At 42.9% G+C, this 15205-nt stretch overlaps 1 protein-coding gene across 4 annotated transcripts in view; it reads right to left on the bottom strand.

The window, feature by feature from the left end:
- The window catches only part of RUFY3 (RUN and FYVE domain containing 3), a 92090-nt gene that overhangs the window by 47964 nt on the left and 28921 nt on the right, over positions 1–15205 (bottom strand). The window contains exon 2 of one of the 4 annotated variants that reach the window (XM_055137297.1): positions 1262–1315. The exons of the other annotated variants lie outside the window; for them this stretch is intronic. Coding sequence (XP_054993272.1) covers positions 1262–1315 — 54 coding nt within the window. The remainder of the gene's footprint in view (positions 1–1261; positions 1316–15205) is intronic. 4 annotated transcript variants of the gene reach the window in all.

The raw sequence follows: 15205 nt of genomic DNA, 5'->3' as shown, positions 1-15205 counted from the left end.
ATCATAGAATTTTATACAGATTGAGTCATGGGAAGACGTCCTTAAGGAGAGATAGATTTGTTGTCTTTTATATAGCATTTTGCTTTATCCATACTTTTTGGTGTGTGTGTGTGTGTGTGTGTGTGTGTGTGTGATGCTAGACATTAAATCCAGGTGTGTGTGTGTGTGTGTGTGTTGCTGGAGATTAAATCCAAGTCTTCTGCATTCAAGGTCTGCACGTTAGCGCTAAACCACACCTCAGGCCCTGTATTTTTCTTTAGCAGCTAGTCTATCAAAGCAATCAAAACTATAAACCTGGGGTCCTTGGGAAATAGTAATACTTTAACTCACTTCATGAACAAGTCAACATCTTCTTTTTTCACCCTTTTCTATGAACTATAAACCAACTAGATAATAATGACTCCCCCCCACCCCGGCCCCCACACTGAACTAATGATACAGAGCGAGTTATAGTGAAAGCTGAATCAAAAATCAAATAAGGGCTGGAGAGGTAGTACAGAGGCTCAGACACTTGTTCTGCACTCGGCTGAGCTAGGTTTGAGCCCCGGTACCACATCCAGTTCCCTGAGCCCTTTCAGGGGCAAAATTATAAAATAATAGAGTCCCCAGAGACAAACTCCAATCCTTTCATTTCAGTTTAAGATTATGCAAATTACCCTGAGCTCCTGAAGTTAGATGCTAACTGTACAGGAAATAACTACTGGCTTGAAGAACATGAACATAAATGTACTACTTTTCAATATAAACCCCCAGGAAAGAATCAAGCTGAAATCTTAATGATATGGAAATCCATAAATCAAAGCAATATTCCAGAAAAATACTTCCAATTCCAGTGTCTGATACTGTGGGATGCACAGAAATCTATTACATATATGCATGAATACGTATACATATTTATTTACACACAATCATGTGAATAAAAATTACATCTCATCAATAAACTTTTGAATACATTATTTAACAAGTATCCTAAGCAAACAGTATAAACAAACATTGATGCCACTTTACTTGGAAGCATAAGGAGTAATTCAAATTTTAAGGCTTTTAAAAGCCCAATCCTGTCTGATGTACCTGTATGGAAAATCTGACAAAGATGTTACTGCTCCATTTATTGCCATGGAAAATAATAACTAAACCGACACTTCCTCTTATGGAAAACAACCCGAAGGTGGTTAGAAAAGAAAAAAAAGAAAGAAAGACAGTAAGAAAGAAAGAAAGAAAGAAAGGGAAAAAAGCTGAAAGATGTTGGTGTGGCACGCACCTTCTGTATCATCGCGCATTTGCTCCACCAAATCTGTCAAATCCTCCCAAGAGTCTTTGCAAACGGCAAAAAGAAAGGAAAAGAAAGAAAAATGTCATGCAGGCCAAGAAAGAAAAGTGCTATTAAAAACAGGGGTTCAGGGGTTCAAAAGGCATAACTGAAAAAGAGGGTCTCGGACTCCTTCCACTTAACCCAGAGATTAGTAATGGCAGGCAGGCAGGGGTACCCACGGAGGAGAAGATGCTAGTAAGCAAACACACCAGTCACGACTAGGGGATGCTTCAAAGCTAAGATTAATTGTTTCAAGGTTCCTAATAAAAGGAAAGAAAGACGTATGCTATGCTCCATATAAAAAGATTTTCCCATTAAAAATTAAATTTAGGCTCTTTATATCCCAAGTACACAAAACATCAACCTCATTCAATATTGATTTTGGTCACTTCACCAAGGCTGAAAATTCTGTGAAATACTTTTTAGACCCAGGGTCAGATACTGTGGAATACTTTTTAGAGCCAGGATACAGAATTACTTTCTTTAAAATTACCCCTGCCAAATCTAAATACCACTCCCAATGCCCTCTACCTTGCCAGCAATTCCCCCCACACCCCAAATTTAAAAAAAAAGTTGCTTTGAAGACTAATAATTTAATAATCAATACAAGGATGTGTATTTAGTTAAAAGTACAGTACTTATTGGAACATTGCATGCATAAGACCCTTTAATTAACAGTATCATAAGTCATAGTGCCTAAGATAAAATTTAAAAAAAGGTACAGTATGTTTTAACTAAAAATTGATTGTTCTTGCAAGTCAATGTGAGGTAACTGATAGGAAAGCATGACAAAGATTACAAATGTACTCTTATAAGATTGCTATTGAAATAAACTCAGAGACCCTAAATATTTTACTTTTTGTTCCTCAAATAATGGAAATTCTAGTATGTCTGCATAAGTCTTCCCCTTCCCCCCACTTGCTGTGTCTACCATGCATCTACCAGTTGACATGGGTGGTACTGGGGATTGAATTTATAGCCTCATACATACAATGCTACAGATCTACCACTCGACCACATCCTCAGGGCCCTATATGAAAAAATCTTAAGAATGAGTTAGTGGGGCTGGAGCGCTAGCACAGTGGGTAGGGTGTTTGCCTTGCACACAGCTGACCCGGGTTCAATTCTCAGCATCCCATATGGTCCCCAGGGCACTGCCAGGAGTAATTCCTGAGTGCAGAGCCAGGAATAACCCCTGAGCATTGCTGGTGTGACCCAAAAAGGAAAAACACAAGACTGGTAGTGGCCTCTTTAAGCAGGAAACCCTGGGACCAGAGAGACAGAACCGCTGGGGAGGCGCTAGCCGCACTGCCAGGGCACACCCGGAGTCATCCCTAGCGAGGAGCCAGGAGGAAATCCCAAGCACCAATGGTGTGACTCCCTCCACCAAAAAGAAAAAAAAAGAGTGAGTTAGCTTCATTCTTTATTTTTGAAACTACTGTTACAGATAACTCTGCTATTCATATTTGAACTCACAAAATTATGCTAATTTTCTAAGAATAAATATGCAAGAAGGGGTAAGTTTTCAGAAGATGAAGCAGCAGAAAATGAGAAGCTAGCGAAAGAATACTTTGTTCATGACAACCTTCCTTCCTTCCTTCCTTCCTTCCTTCCTTCCTTCCTTCCTTCCTTCCTTCCTTCCTTCCTTCCTTCCTTCCTTCCTTCCTCCCTCCCTCCTTCCCTCCCTCCCTCCCTTCTGCCCGCCCACCTGCCCACTGTCCCAATGATAAGCTTGCTTTCTTGAAAAGTTAATCGTGGGGCGGGAGAGATAGTACATAAGACTCTTGCCTTGCACACAGACATCTTGGCTTGGATCCCCAGCATCCGATATGGTTCCCTGACCCCACCAGGAGTGAATCCTGAGAGCGGTGTCAGGAGTAACCCCTGAGCACTGCTGGGTGTGGCCCCCAAACAAAACAGAAAAAAAAAGAAAGACAGAGAAAAAGAGAGAAGAGAGAGAGAGAGAGAGAGAGAGAGAGAGAGAGAGACAGACAGACAGACAGAGAGAGACAGAGAGAGACAGAGAGACAGAGAGAGAGATAAGTTAATTACAAAAAACTTGGAATCAGCTCAGGCAAGAATGGTTAATTTTTTGTTTTTTTTCTGGGTCACACCTGTGACACTCCTGGCTCTGTGCTGAGGGTCACTCCTGCTAGGGCTCTGGGGACCATGTGAGGTGCCAGGGATCGAACCTGGGTTGGCCACATGCAAGGCAAGTGCCTTACCTGCTGTATTATCTCTCCAACCCCCAAAAGCTTCAACCTCAGACTGGTCTTTGATGCTACTTTCTACTTACCATATTCACCTCATGACATGCTAAACAAGAGAAAATAACATCTTCAATTTACTTAGATAATTGAAAAAAAAAACAAACGAAAACAAGAGATTACCTAGTCAGTCTGAGGTCAGAATAAGGACAGGTGATTAAGCAGAGGTTCCTTACTCTCAGCATCCCTACTCTATGACACTTGTGCTCCAGTTCAAGTTTAGAATTTAATGATTTAGAAAGCCAAGAATAGGGATAGAGTCCTGAAAACCAGGATTAAGTTTCCAACTTCTATTAATATCCCGTGAAAGTCTCTTTAAATAATCAGGTGGGAGACAGGATGATTCAGGCTGAAGTTGTTCTTGAGAGAAGGAAAATACTTGCTTGCCTCTCAGCTCCAGCCCTCACAGGCCCGGCAATTCATCTCTTTCTCCCTCTATAATAGACATCCTCGAACTTTCTTTTCTATTTGAATTATTTGGAAAGCTTTTCAAATTCCCAAAGTCTTTTTAATATTCCTAATAATGTGGTTGAGGGCCAGGCCACAATTGTGATGGTCATGTCAGAACCATCTCTGAAATGGGCCCCAGTCTTCAGTAATTTTAATTTTATTTAGAAGATTCCAATGTGTGATCAACTTTGAGAACCATTAATCTTATAAACAGGGAAAGCAGCTTGTAGCATCTTGTAGCGCTGTTACGAGGAATAAAAGTAAACATAGGCCCCAAATTCTTTATCAGGCTTTATTCTGGCTAGTTTATTTTATTTATTTATTTATTTTCTTTTTGGGTCGCACCCGGCGATGCACAGGGGTTACTCCTGACTCTGCACTCAGGAATTATCCTCTGGTGGTGCTCGGGGGACCATATGGGATGCTGGGAATCGAACCCGGGTCAGCTGCGTGCAAGGCAAACGCCCTACCCACTGTGCTATTGCTCCAGCCCCTATTTATTTATTTATTTTTTAATTTGCGATTTATTTTAAATTTTAGAGATGTAAAATGGTCCATTTAATTTTGCTTTGTTTTGGGCCGGCCGCACCTGGTGATGCTCAGGGGTTCCTGCTGGCCTGTGCACTCGGGAATCACTCCCAGCAGCGCTTGGCGGCCACACGGGATGATGAGATCAAACCTGGGTCAGCCGCAAACAAGGCAAACACTCTAACAACTATACTACTGCTGCAGTCCCTAAAATGGTATAATTTTTGCAAGTTTTCTGAAGTGAACAAATCCATAGAAATAGCAGGATGCAGGGCAACACTCCACATTCAAGTGCCATCATTATTTCTGCAGAGTTAAATAAATGAATCCTGAGACTGAGCAGGGTAAATAAAGACTAGGCAGGGGGCTGGAGCCATAGCACAGCAGGTAGGGAGTTTGCCTTGCACGCGGCCAACCCGGGTTCGATTCCCAGCATCCCCTATAGTCCCCTGAGCAGCGCCAGGGGTAATTCCTGAGTGCAGAGCCAGGAGTAACCCCTGTGCATTGCCGGGTGTGACCTAAAAAGCAAAAATAAATAAATAAAGACTAGACAATGCTCCAGATAAGTTCAGGGCATGTTTTAATACCAAAAGTTCAGGTAAATTAATGAAAAACATGTTTGATTTCCAGAGCTTTCTGAACTTTGGAATCATGGATCTTGATATGCAAAAGCCATCAGAAAGTGTTTCAGACAGAACACGTACAATGCTATGTGTTAAGGATATTATGCACAGATAACATATAAATATATCATTTCTAGGCGATCTGACAAGCACAGCCATCAAGCCAACTTTATTCTTAAGTTTTAAACATTAGAATCTCCGTATTTGTCATCTAACTCAAAGAACCACCTTATAAAAATCAAAACATAAAGATCCTTCAAGATCTGTGTACCAAGGGTGGTGGGAAAGAAGTTTCTGGGTGGGAACAGGCGGGATCGGGGGCGGGGGGCGCTCCCTCACCCCCCTGGCGTGTCCAACTGCAGCACATTTTGGTTCCAATCACACCCTCAGTTTTTAAAGTGAATTTAATGGGATAACGTTCAAATGATGGAGTCAATCTGCCAGAGCTGGGGAGATGGCTCAAGTGAGAGGAACCGAGCAAGGCCTGGACTCTGGTCCCCAGCTCTGGGTGGCCTCCGTCTAGCACCACCACAAGGACCACTGGGCATGACCCATGAACATTTTTTTTTTAAATAAAAGAGCCCTCTATACCCTGAAGACTGAAGGCATGTGTCTTCTCTTAAAAATTATTCTCTATTTCATCGAGGCGTGCACCAGATTGTACTGTACTAAAATATGGATATCATGCTATTCTTCAAAACCTCCAAAGAATTTTATATATATGCACACACACATATATATGATTACTGGACTCTCTGGAGTACTTCAAAATATTAAAGTAGCATCATTTATTGCAAAAATATATAAAATTAACCAACAATGTAGATGGAAAACTCTTGACTTTCTTAGAACAAATAATTTCTCCAGGGATAATACTTTGATATCTCAAACATGTTTTATCCTGTCTTAAATACAGACAAAAAAACCTACTTTCCAGTCTGCAAAGAGCTAGAGTTAGAGTTAGAGCACATGCCTTGCATGCAGAGGCCCCGAGTTTGAGCCTTGGCACTGCAGGGACCAAACACCTGCCCCCAGACTAATGAAAGAAACACCATAAATGTACATTCTCAAATTATATGAAATGCCACAGACAGACCTGCAGTTAAATCTTGTTATACAGATTTACACCATGCAGGCGTGGGCTGGATATACAGTGTAAATTTTGAAGCAGATAGAGCAATGGCACTTTTAGCTACAAAGAATGAGTCTCTGTGCCCGTCCGAAACACTGGCTAAAAGGGAAAAGGGGTCTGTGGTTTAGAGGCGCCAAGCAGAGGGCCAGTGAGATCATGTCAAAGGGCTGCATGCGTGCTTTCCGTGCGGAGGCCTGACTTTGATCCTCAGCAACCCCAAGTCCCCTAAGCCTCCAAAGGACTCAACCCTGAGCAGAGCCAGCAACAGCCCCCAAGTGCTGCCAGATGGACCCCAGCACTACCACCCCGAAAGAAATGCCAAGAAGCTGGAGCGATAGATAGCACAGCAGGTAGGGCGTTTGCCTTGCACACAGCCAACCAGGGTTCAATTCCCGGCATCCCATATGGTCCCCCGAGCACCACCGGGAGTAATTCCTGAGTGCAGAGCCAGGAGTAACCACTGTGCATTGCCAGGTGTGACCAAAAAGGAGGGCCCAGATAAGATCCAGAGCTGCTGCTCGCGAAACAGACCCTGTGCTCCTAAAGACTATGATCCGAGAGGTCTGCTAACCCATTCTGGCAGCCAGAGCGGTTTCTTACAGAAACGCATCTAGACTGTGAACTGAGCTAAAATATCAGAAATCCAAAACTCATAGACTCTTCATTCTCAGCAATGAAAAATTATTAAATGATGCCTTTTCAGCAGGCCTGATTGTTAGGGGAAAATTCCAAACAATAATAGTGAGTTCTCTATTGAAATACTGAATGTATTCAAAGTATAGAGAGAATAAAATGAAGATCATTAGCTACCTAGGTGGGGGCTGGGTGGGAGGGAGTATATCGGGGTTCTTGGTGGTGGAACATGTGCACTGGTGAAGGGATGGGGGTTCAATCATTATATGACTGAGACTTAAACCTGAAAGCTTTGTATTTTTTTTCACGGTGATTTAATATAATTAAAAAAAAAAAAGGGAAAAGAAAAGAAATGCCAAGTGGACTCTCGCTGTGATGGTGCCGTGAGTCTGGGAAGGAAAGAGCAGGGCCACCAGTTCTCCAAACACCTACACTACAGTGTTGAATGTTCCACAGCTAGGAGACTGCAGTAAGCTTCCTAGCTACAGGACGAAGGCTGGAAGAGTACAAGGATACTCAGAGTCCTAAAAATGTTGTCTTTGGCAATCATTCTCCTTCAGCCTGTCTCAGAACAAACAGATCAGCACACTCTGGGGCGGCAAATATTGAACTGGGTGTGTCTGTGCAGTGCTGTTTTGATGGTACATATCGAGCGCCAACAGCATGTGGTGTGGTGCAGGGCCCTGGCTTTGAAGCTGAGACAGATCTGGGGAGAGCCTCCCTCTGGCTGTGGGGTCACCTAGTTCCCTTTTTTCTCTGGATCAAGGAACCCCCTGAAACTCCTCTTCAGAGGAGGCCTGCAGGAGGTAAGAGCCTTCTCCTTTGTTTAAGTATCCAGTGATCAAATCCTGATATCGCCTTTTTCCTTTCCCCACAGAACCACTGTAGACGATCAAGTGTTTCTGCTGTGTTACTTTACAGAGGACAAATAATCCCTTGATGGAAATAAAAGCTCACAAATTTAAATCAGTATATCTATTTTACATTTATGAAACTAATGTGTGATCTGTGTTCTGATTTCGTTATAAAATGGATTCCTGTACTGTTGAAATGATTATTTCAAGAAAACAGAGGAACTGGTATTTTTAAAAAATAAAAGTAAACATTAAACTTAGGAGTAACAAGTCAGTGTAGGCAGATAAGTAACAAGTATAGAAGCAAAGGTACTCTTAAACTAACAATAAAATAGTCTACTAATAATTTCCAAAAGAACTGTCAAATAAAAATTTTTTTTTTAAGTCACACCCAGCGATGCTCAGGGGTTACTCGTGGCTATGCACTCAGGAATTACTCCTGATGGTGCTCAGGGGACCATATGGGATGCCTGGGATTAAACCCGGGTCGACCGCGTGCAAGGCAAACGCCCTACCCACTGTACTATCACTCCAGCCCCCGGCCAAGCAAATAAAAAAATAATGCTTAGGGGTCCTAGTCCTGGCCTTTCTACTCCCCACAGCAGAATCAAATGTGTTAACCAGAAACATATCTGTGTTGGTTCCAGAAAAGGTACTATTAAGTTATCAGCACCCAGAGACATTTAACATTTACTCAGCACACAGGGTGAATGACAATCTTTACTGAGCCAGGACAGTTACTTTGTAACAGAAGTCACAAAGGTAAAACAGCCATAGATATCACTCTTCAGGAGACCTGAAAACTGGAACAAGGGGTAAAAGGACTCGCGATTACAAAGATGAGAAAATAGATTCTCTTTTTGGGAGGCCCCCAGTGTGGGCATGGGGGGAGGGGCAGACGCCCTGAGATTCTCGAGGCAGCCCGGGGGATGCTGAGGAGAAGCATCAGACTGTCCTTATCCCCTAGACCGTTTCTCTGACCGTCATATGGATTTGCAAGTCAGACAGCAGGGAGAAGATACAAAGAGGTTCCAGAGGTCTGGGCCTGAGGAAAGGAGGAGTGAAGAAAAGGGCGCTTCCTCCTTACGCCTGGAGAGGCAGCATGGCAGAAATAACGCCTGATCCACCTCCGCTGAGAAACTGCTGCCCGCAGAACCCTGCGGCAGTCAGGTGGAGCTGGCACATCTCGTGTTAACCCTTTGGTTTGTCAGAATTACAGGAGCTCTGTGAGGGAAAGGGAAGGGGAAAAAAATCTGCAGTCTTTCCATCCCCCCAAAGCAAACGCTAGCCAGCTTAGGAAAGCGTGAAATTTCTCAGTGCACAATTAACAGCAAAAACGCATTCTCTTCTGCCTAGAACACTGTCACCAGCTTAAAGGACAGATTGAAGAAAAAAAAAACATTAACATGTGGTTAACAGTTGCTGGATCAACATGCTGAATGAACCATTCTAAATTCCACACTGCTTTCTTTGGAAAGTTTCGATTTTAGTACAGTGTGAGAAACTATAATTCAACTGGAGCACTGAAGGTAAAAGAAAAAAAAATGAGCTGCAAAGAAGTGGCTACTACAGAAGTCTGTGATACCGTATCATTAAAACGAAAATCAAAATCCAAACGTGTGGGGGCTTTGAGAGACAGTGGGTGAGCAGCTTGCCTTGCACGCGGTCAACCAGGGTCCGATCCCCTGACCCACACAAGGTTCCCTAACCTCAGAGTCGGGGCAGTGAGTTTAACCAAAACAAATTAATTAAAATACTTTTTTTTTGAACCGGAGATAGTCACACCAAGTGAAAAAAATTCAGAAAGTGAAAGCAACTGGATGGATTATCTCATATGTGGGATTCAAATAGTCAAAGCAAATGAATCAACATATCACAATAAAAGTAACTCTTAGACCTTAGGGAAAACATGACAGTTACTGGAGGGGAAGGGAAGGGAAGGCGGAGGGAAGGGGAGACGAGTCAGGATGATCTTGGTGATGCCAGGAGAACACTGGGGGTGGGTTTGAGGGGGGGTGGACACATCCAGAAGGAAGCTATACTCCCCCAATTTATACAGTGTTGTAAACCATTGACAAATAAAGAAAACTTCCACTGAAAAATAATTTCGGGGATCAGGACAGAGCTCAAAAGGCTGGGGTGAGTGCATCGCATGCAGAAGTCACAGGACCAACCCCAAGCGCCCCAAGCTCCTCTGGACACCTCGGGGATGGAGGGGTGTCGTTCCAGAGCAAACCCCAATATCAAAAGTTTAGAATTGTTTATGGCACTACACACAGTATATAAAAAAAATTAAAGTACATCACTGTCTGACCCAGAAATTCATTTCTATGAGTTAAAATATGCCCTCCTCACGTTGAAAAGTAAACTGATGTGCCAAACTGATTATGGTAGCTGTTTTAATTAAAATACACACGTAAGAATGCTTAATGTCCTCTTTTTAAAAACCATTATTTTCAACACTGGTATAGTTTATTGTGGGAATAACCGTGATTAAAAACCAGATAATTATTTAGGTAGCATTTGGTCAAACAGTCTATTTTACTATTTCTCTATACATATGCTTCTACACCCAGAAAAAATCTGATGTTTCCTTTCTTTCTTTTTTTGGCAGGGGGTCACACTTGGTGATGCTTAGTGCTTAGAGTTACTCCTGGCTCTACACTCAGGAATTACTTCTAGTGTTTGCTTGGGGTACCATATGGGATGCTGGGGATCGAACCTGGGTCGGCTGCAGGAAGGGCAACGCCCTATCTGCTGTACTATCATTACAGCCCCCTGATTTGTTTTCTGGAAGGTTAAATAACCCCCAAATTACAATACCACAGATTTTTGGTATTCACTGTTCTTAATCAAAAGTACTTTCCAGCAGTTACAGTCACTTGGTGAGGAATGGAAGAACTAGAAGACTATGCCCCATTACACCTGCACCCCCTGCAGAAAAAAAAGGGGGGGCATTATCAAAAAAGCTTAAACGTGGAACCACAACTGAAGAGCAGAGAATATTGTGGGAGCTGATAAATGGAGCACTTGTTCTTTTTCTGGCCAGTTGTCACGCTTGGGACCCTAACAACCTGAATTCCAACCTGAGTTTGATCCCTGAGTGATAGTTCTCTAATCCGACACAAGATTGACCTAAGAAAAGGATCAACAAGGATCAACACAGGAGTAAGTCTGGGACAGTGACTTTCTGGCACTGAGCACCGATAACCTAAAGAAGGGTTCGCGTGAACTCCACCAAAAAAGGTACACAGTAATGACTGAAAGGAAAGCTCAGTCTAGGCAATGTCTGCAAAAGGCTGTGGGACGGAGGGCAAAGACAGGCAAGGTGACTGTGGGCTAACCAGGGCACCAACACAGGCGTACTGAGCTGGCAGAAACGGAAAGTAAACCTGCAATGAGAAAGAGAAAGCGAATTCTAGGGAGTGCGGTGTTATGGACATCCTGTACGTGGCTTTTGTGTGTGTGTGTGTGGTTTCAACAGGGACAGAAGGTGCAGGTACAAATGTTCTAGATATTCTCTCCGGTGTTAGGATTTTATAAAACCCCACAGGCAGGTAGCTAAAACTTACCTTGAAAGGATGTCCCGCCGGGTTATTATTCCCGGCTCAGGACCCTAGAAGGAATGAACCTTGTCCAAAGGACTTTGCCCAGCAGGCGTCTGGCATAGTGTTAGAAATTTCGACCTTCTCCCTTCTCACAAGATTGTGTAACCACACACTGGAAAAATATGACCCTGGAAATCGGAGGCTAACCCAGCTGGTAGCAACAAAAGTTCTAATAAAGTCATCGGGATAGAGTTGGAGAAAAAAAAAAAGGAGGCACGATGTATCAAAAGCAAAGAGCAACTGACAGAACTATGTGAGGAAAAGGAAAAACAAAGGAGAATCCAAATGACTCAGGTTTTGTTTTCTGAATCTTCCTTAAGGAAGGAGTAAATCTAATATTGTAGCTAATGAATTTAAGTCTAGACATCATGGCCCACCCTTCTGTATTACGGGAAGCATTTGGTGAACTTGGAAAACAAAGCTTGCATGTAAATAAATACAGGTCTGTAGCATGGAAAAATTCAAAATGTCTGATAGAAATATACATATATAAATTAAAATGATATGAAATAGAAACCAAAGAAATAGTGTCACTTTAGCCAATTGCTCTTGCTTGTGGATACGTAAAACTGTCACAAAAGATCTTTAATACATTATATTAGGCAGACAGATGGACAACTGCATGTTGTTTTCATAAAGCATCTTTCTTAAAAATATAATCTTTTATTCATTATAATAATAAATGTTCTTGTAGAATATTTGAAGGCCATACAAATATAGAGTATATGGGCTGGAGTGATAGTAGAACAGGTAGGGCGTTTGCTTGGCATGTGGCCAACCAGGGTTCAATCTCCCAGCATCCCATATGGCCCCTGAGTACCACCATGGGTAATTCCTGAGTGTAGAGCCCGGAGTAACCCCTGAGCATCACCAGGTATGGCCCCAAAAGCAAAGAAACAAACAAAACAAACAAACGAAAAAATCCCAACAACAACCAAAAACCAAACAACCAAAAAAAAAAAAACCCTGAGTAAAAATATGAAGTATAATAAAAATGACATAGTTTCACTATTCAGCAAAAAATACTTTCCTACATCTTTGGTACTTTTTTGGTCACATGTATATAACATGTACCTACATTTAAAACAAACTGTAACCTAGTGTACAGATTCCTAGGCATAATTTTATTTTGGGTGGGAGAGGGACACACTCAGCAGTGCTCAGGTCTTCCTCCTGGCTCTGCATTCAGAGATCACTCCTGGTGGGCTCAGGGGACGATGTTTTGTGCCATGGATCAAAATGGGGTCAGCTGCGTGCAAGACAAGCGCCTTACCTGCTGGACTATCCCAGGCCCAAGGGATAGTTTCTAAAAATATTATATTATCAACAGTGCCTATGCTATTAACTATTTTTCTACATTATTTTTAGTTCTTGTGTACAATTTCTATAATTTGTTCAATAATTTTCCTGTCAGGCTGTTAAGTTGATATTAAAGTTTGGCTAAAAAAATTCATAGTATTATGATAAATATCCATATATAAAGTTTTGCCAGTATCTGTTACTTTCTTAGGATAGATGTCTTGTGGGTATAAGCTCTAGGAATTCATTTTGTTTGTTTTTGTTTTTGAGCAGAGAGTCTCTTGCCCGAGCGCCTGGGTGTCTTCCCCGGGGCCCCTTGGAGGGGGTGGGCTCCAGCTTCCCTCCCCGCCCTAAGCAGAGCTCCCACGGCCAAAGACCTCCGGAGTCTAGCCACAGCCATGCTCAAGGCTCCTCTCCACACGTTCAGATAAGCCTCATGCATGAAGGTACTGGCAGAGGAACCCAGGTGTGTGGGATCTGGGGCTGAGACCTCCAAGCCTGCTCAGATCGGGACTGGGCATCCTCCGCCCAGATTTCCCATTTTCCAGTAGCTAGGCAGTCACACCCAGGGACTGCCCCTGGTGCCGTGTAATCCCACCAACGGCCAACATCCAGAGACTTAAAACCAAGCTCCTGAAAGACATCTTATAGCCTACTTCTCCCTCTGGGACAACCTGGCAAGCTACTGAGAGTTTCCTGCCCACATGGGAGAGCCTCGAAAACTCCCCATGGTGTGTTCATATGCCAAAACAGTAATAATGCTGGGTCTCATTCCCCTGAGCCTGTAAGAGCCTCCAATGCAGCATCCTTGGGAAGGAAAAGCAGAGAGGCTTCTAAAATCTCAGGGCTAGGACGAATGAAGACGTTACTCAGATGGCTCGAGAAATTCGACGATCAACAGGATGATGATGATGATGATGATGATGATGATGATGATGATGATGATTGTTCTTGAGCCACACCCAGAGATGCTCAGAGGTAACTCCTGGTTTGCACGCAGGAATTACTCTTGGCAGTGCTTGGGGGACCACATGGGATGCTAAGAGATCCAACTGGGATGCTGCATGCAAGGCAAATGCCCTTCTTGCTGTACTATCACTTTGGCCCTGGAATTAATTTTTTCTTTTCTTTTTGGGTCACACCCGGCGATGCACCCAGGAATCACACCTGGTGGTGCTCAGGGGACCATATGGGATGCTGGGAATCAAACCTGGGTCGGCCACGTGCAAGGCAAACGCCCTACCTGCTGTGCTATTGCTCCAGCCCCTGGAATTAATTTTTTAAAGGTTTTACTTCACATTAACAAAATGAATTTCAAAATGGCACTACCATGTATATTCATGAAGTCCTTTCTGAATCGTCTCATATTTTCATCAGCACTTTTCATGGGTATATATATATATATATTTTTTTGCTTTTTGGGTCACACCCAGCGATGCTCAGGGGTAACTCCTGGCTTTGCACTCAGGAATTACTCCTGGCAGTGCTTGGGGGACCATATGGGATGCTGGGGATCGAACCTGGGTCGGCTGCGTGCAAGGCAAACGCCCTACCCGCTGTGCTATCGCTCTGGCCCCATGGGTATATTTTTTAAAAAAGTCACATTAGACTTCCATTTTCTAAGCAAATTCTCTGGGTCTGACAACTAAAATGGGATTGCAGGGTAGGAGATGGTGGAAGAGAAGGGTCTTACGAAGAGCGGTAGGAGGATACTGGCACTCTGGAGGTGGGGTGTGTCATGGTAACACTGTATCTCCCAAATACACTATCATTTTGTTGTAAAGATCAATGTTTATCTCAAAAAAATTTTTTAAAAAGAAAATTATAAAATTTCATTTTTTCCCCCTAAATAATATACAGGAACTCTGGAGCATGAGGTAAATCATTTGTTCTTAGGGTTAGTGCCAGCAGTGCTCAGGGGCTATTCCGAACTCTGCTCACAGGTCACTCTGGACAGTGCACGAGGGCCCATGCAGTGCTGCAAATCGAACCCAAACCTCACACGTGCAAAGCATATGCTCGGCCTTTGGAGCTATCTCCCCAACCTCAAGAAAAAACATTTCTAAAAGCTGCAAAACCCTCCACAATACTGAAGCTAAAGGTATCTTCAAAGATGAAATGCCACTGGCCAAGCAAGTGCAAGCAAAGATAAACAGACGGGACTACTTTAAACTAGAAGTTTCTGTACCTCAAACGAAACACTGACTAAGATACAAAGGCAGCCTACAGAACGGGAAAGGTTATTCACCCAATACCCTCTGATAAGGGGTTAATATCAAAGATACACAAGGCACTGGGAGAACTTTACAAGAAAAAAACATCCAACCCCATCAAAACATGGGGAGAAGAAGTGAATAGAAGCTTATTCAAAGAAGAAATTCGAATGAACAAAAGGCACATGAAAAAATACTCTTCAACACTAATCATAAGGGAGATGCAAATAAGAACAATGAGATACCATCTCACACCACGAGACTGGCACACATCCAAAAGAACAAG

Source organism: Sorex araneus, chromosome 5 (genome assembly GCF_027595985.1).
Source record: "Sorex araneus isolate mSorAra2 chromosome 5, mSorAra2.pri, whole genome shotgun sequence".
Classification (NCBI taxonomy): Eukaryota; Metazoa; Chordata; class Mammalia; order Eulipotyphla; family Soricidae; genus Sorex; species Sorex araneus.
Note: the sequence above shows the minus strand (reverse complement) of the source record. Positions and strands in the feature narration are given on the sequence as shown.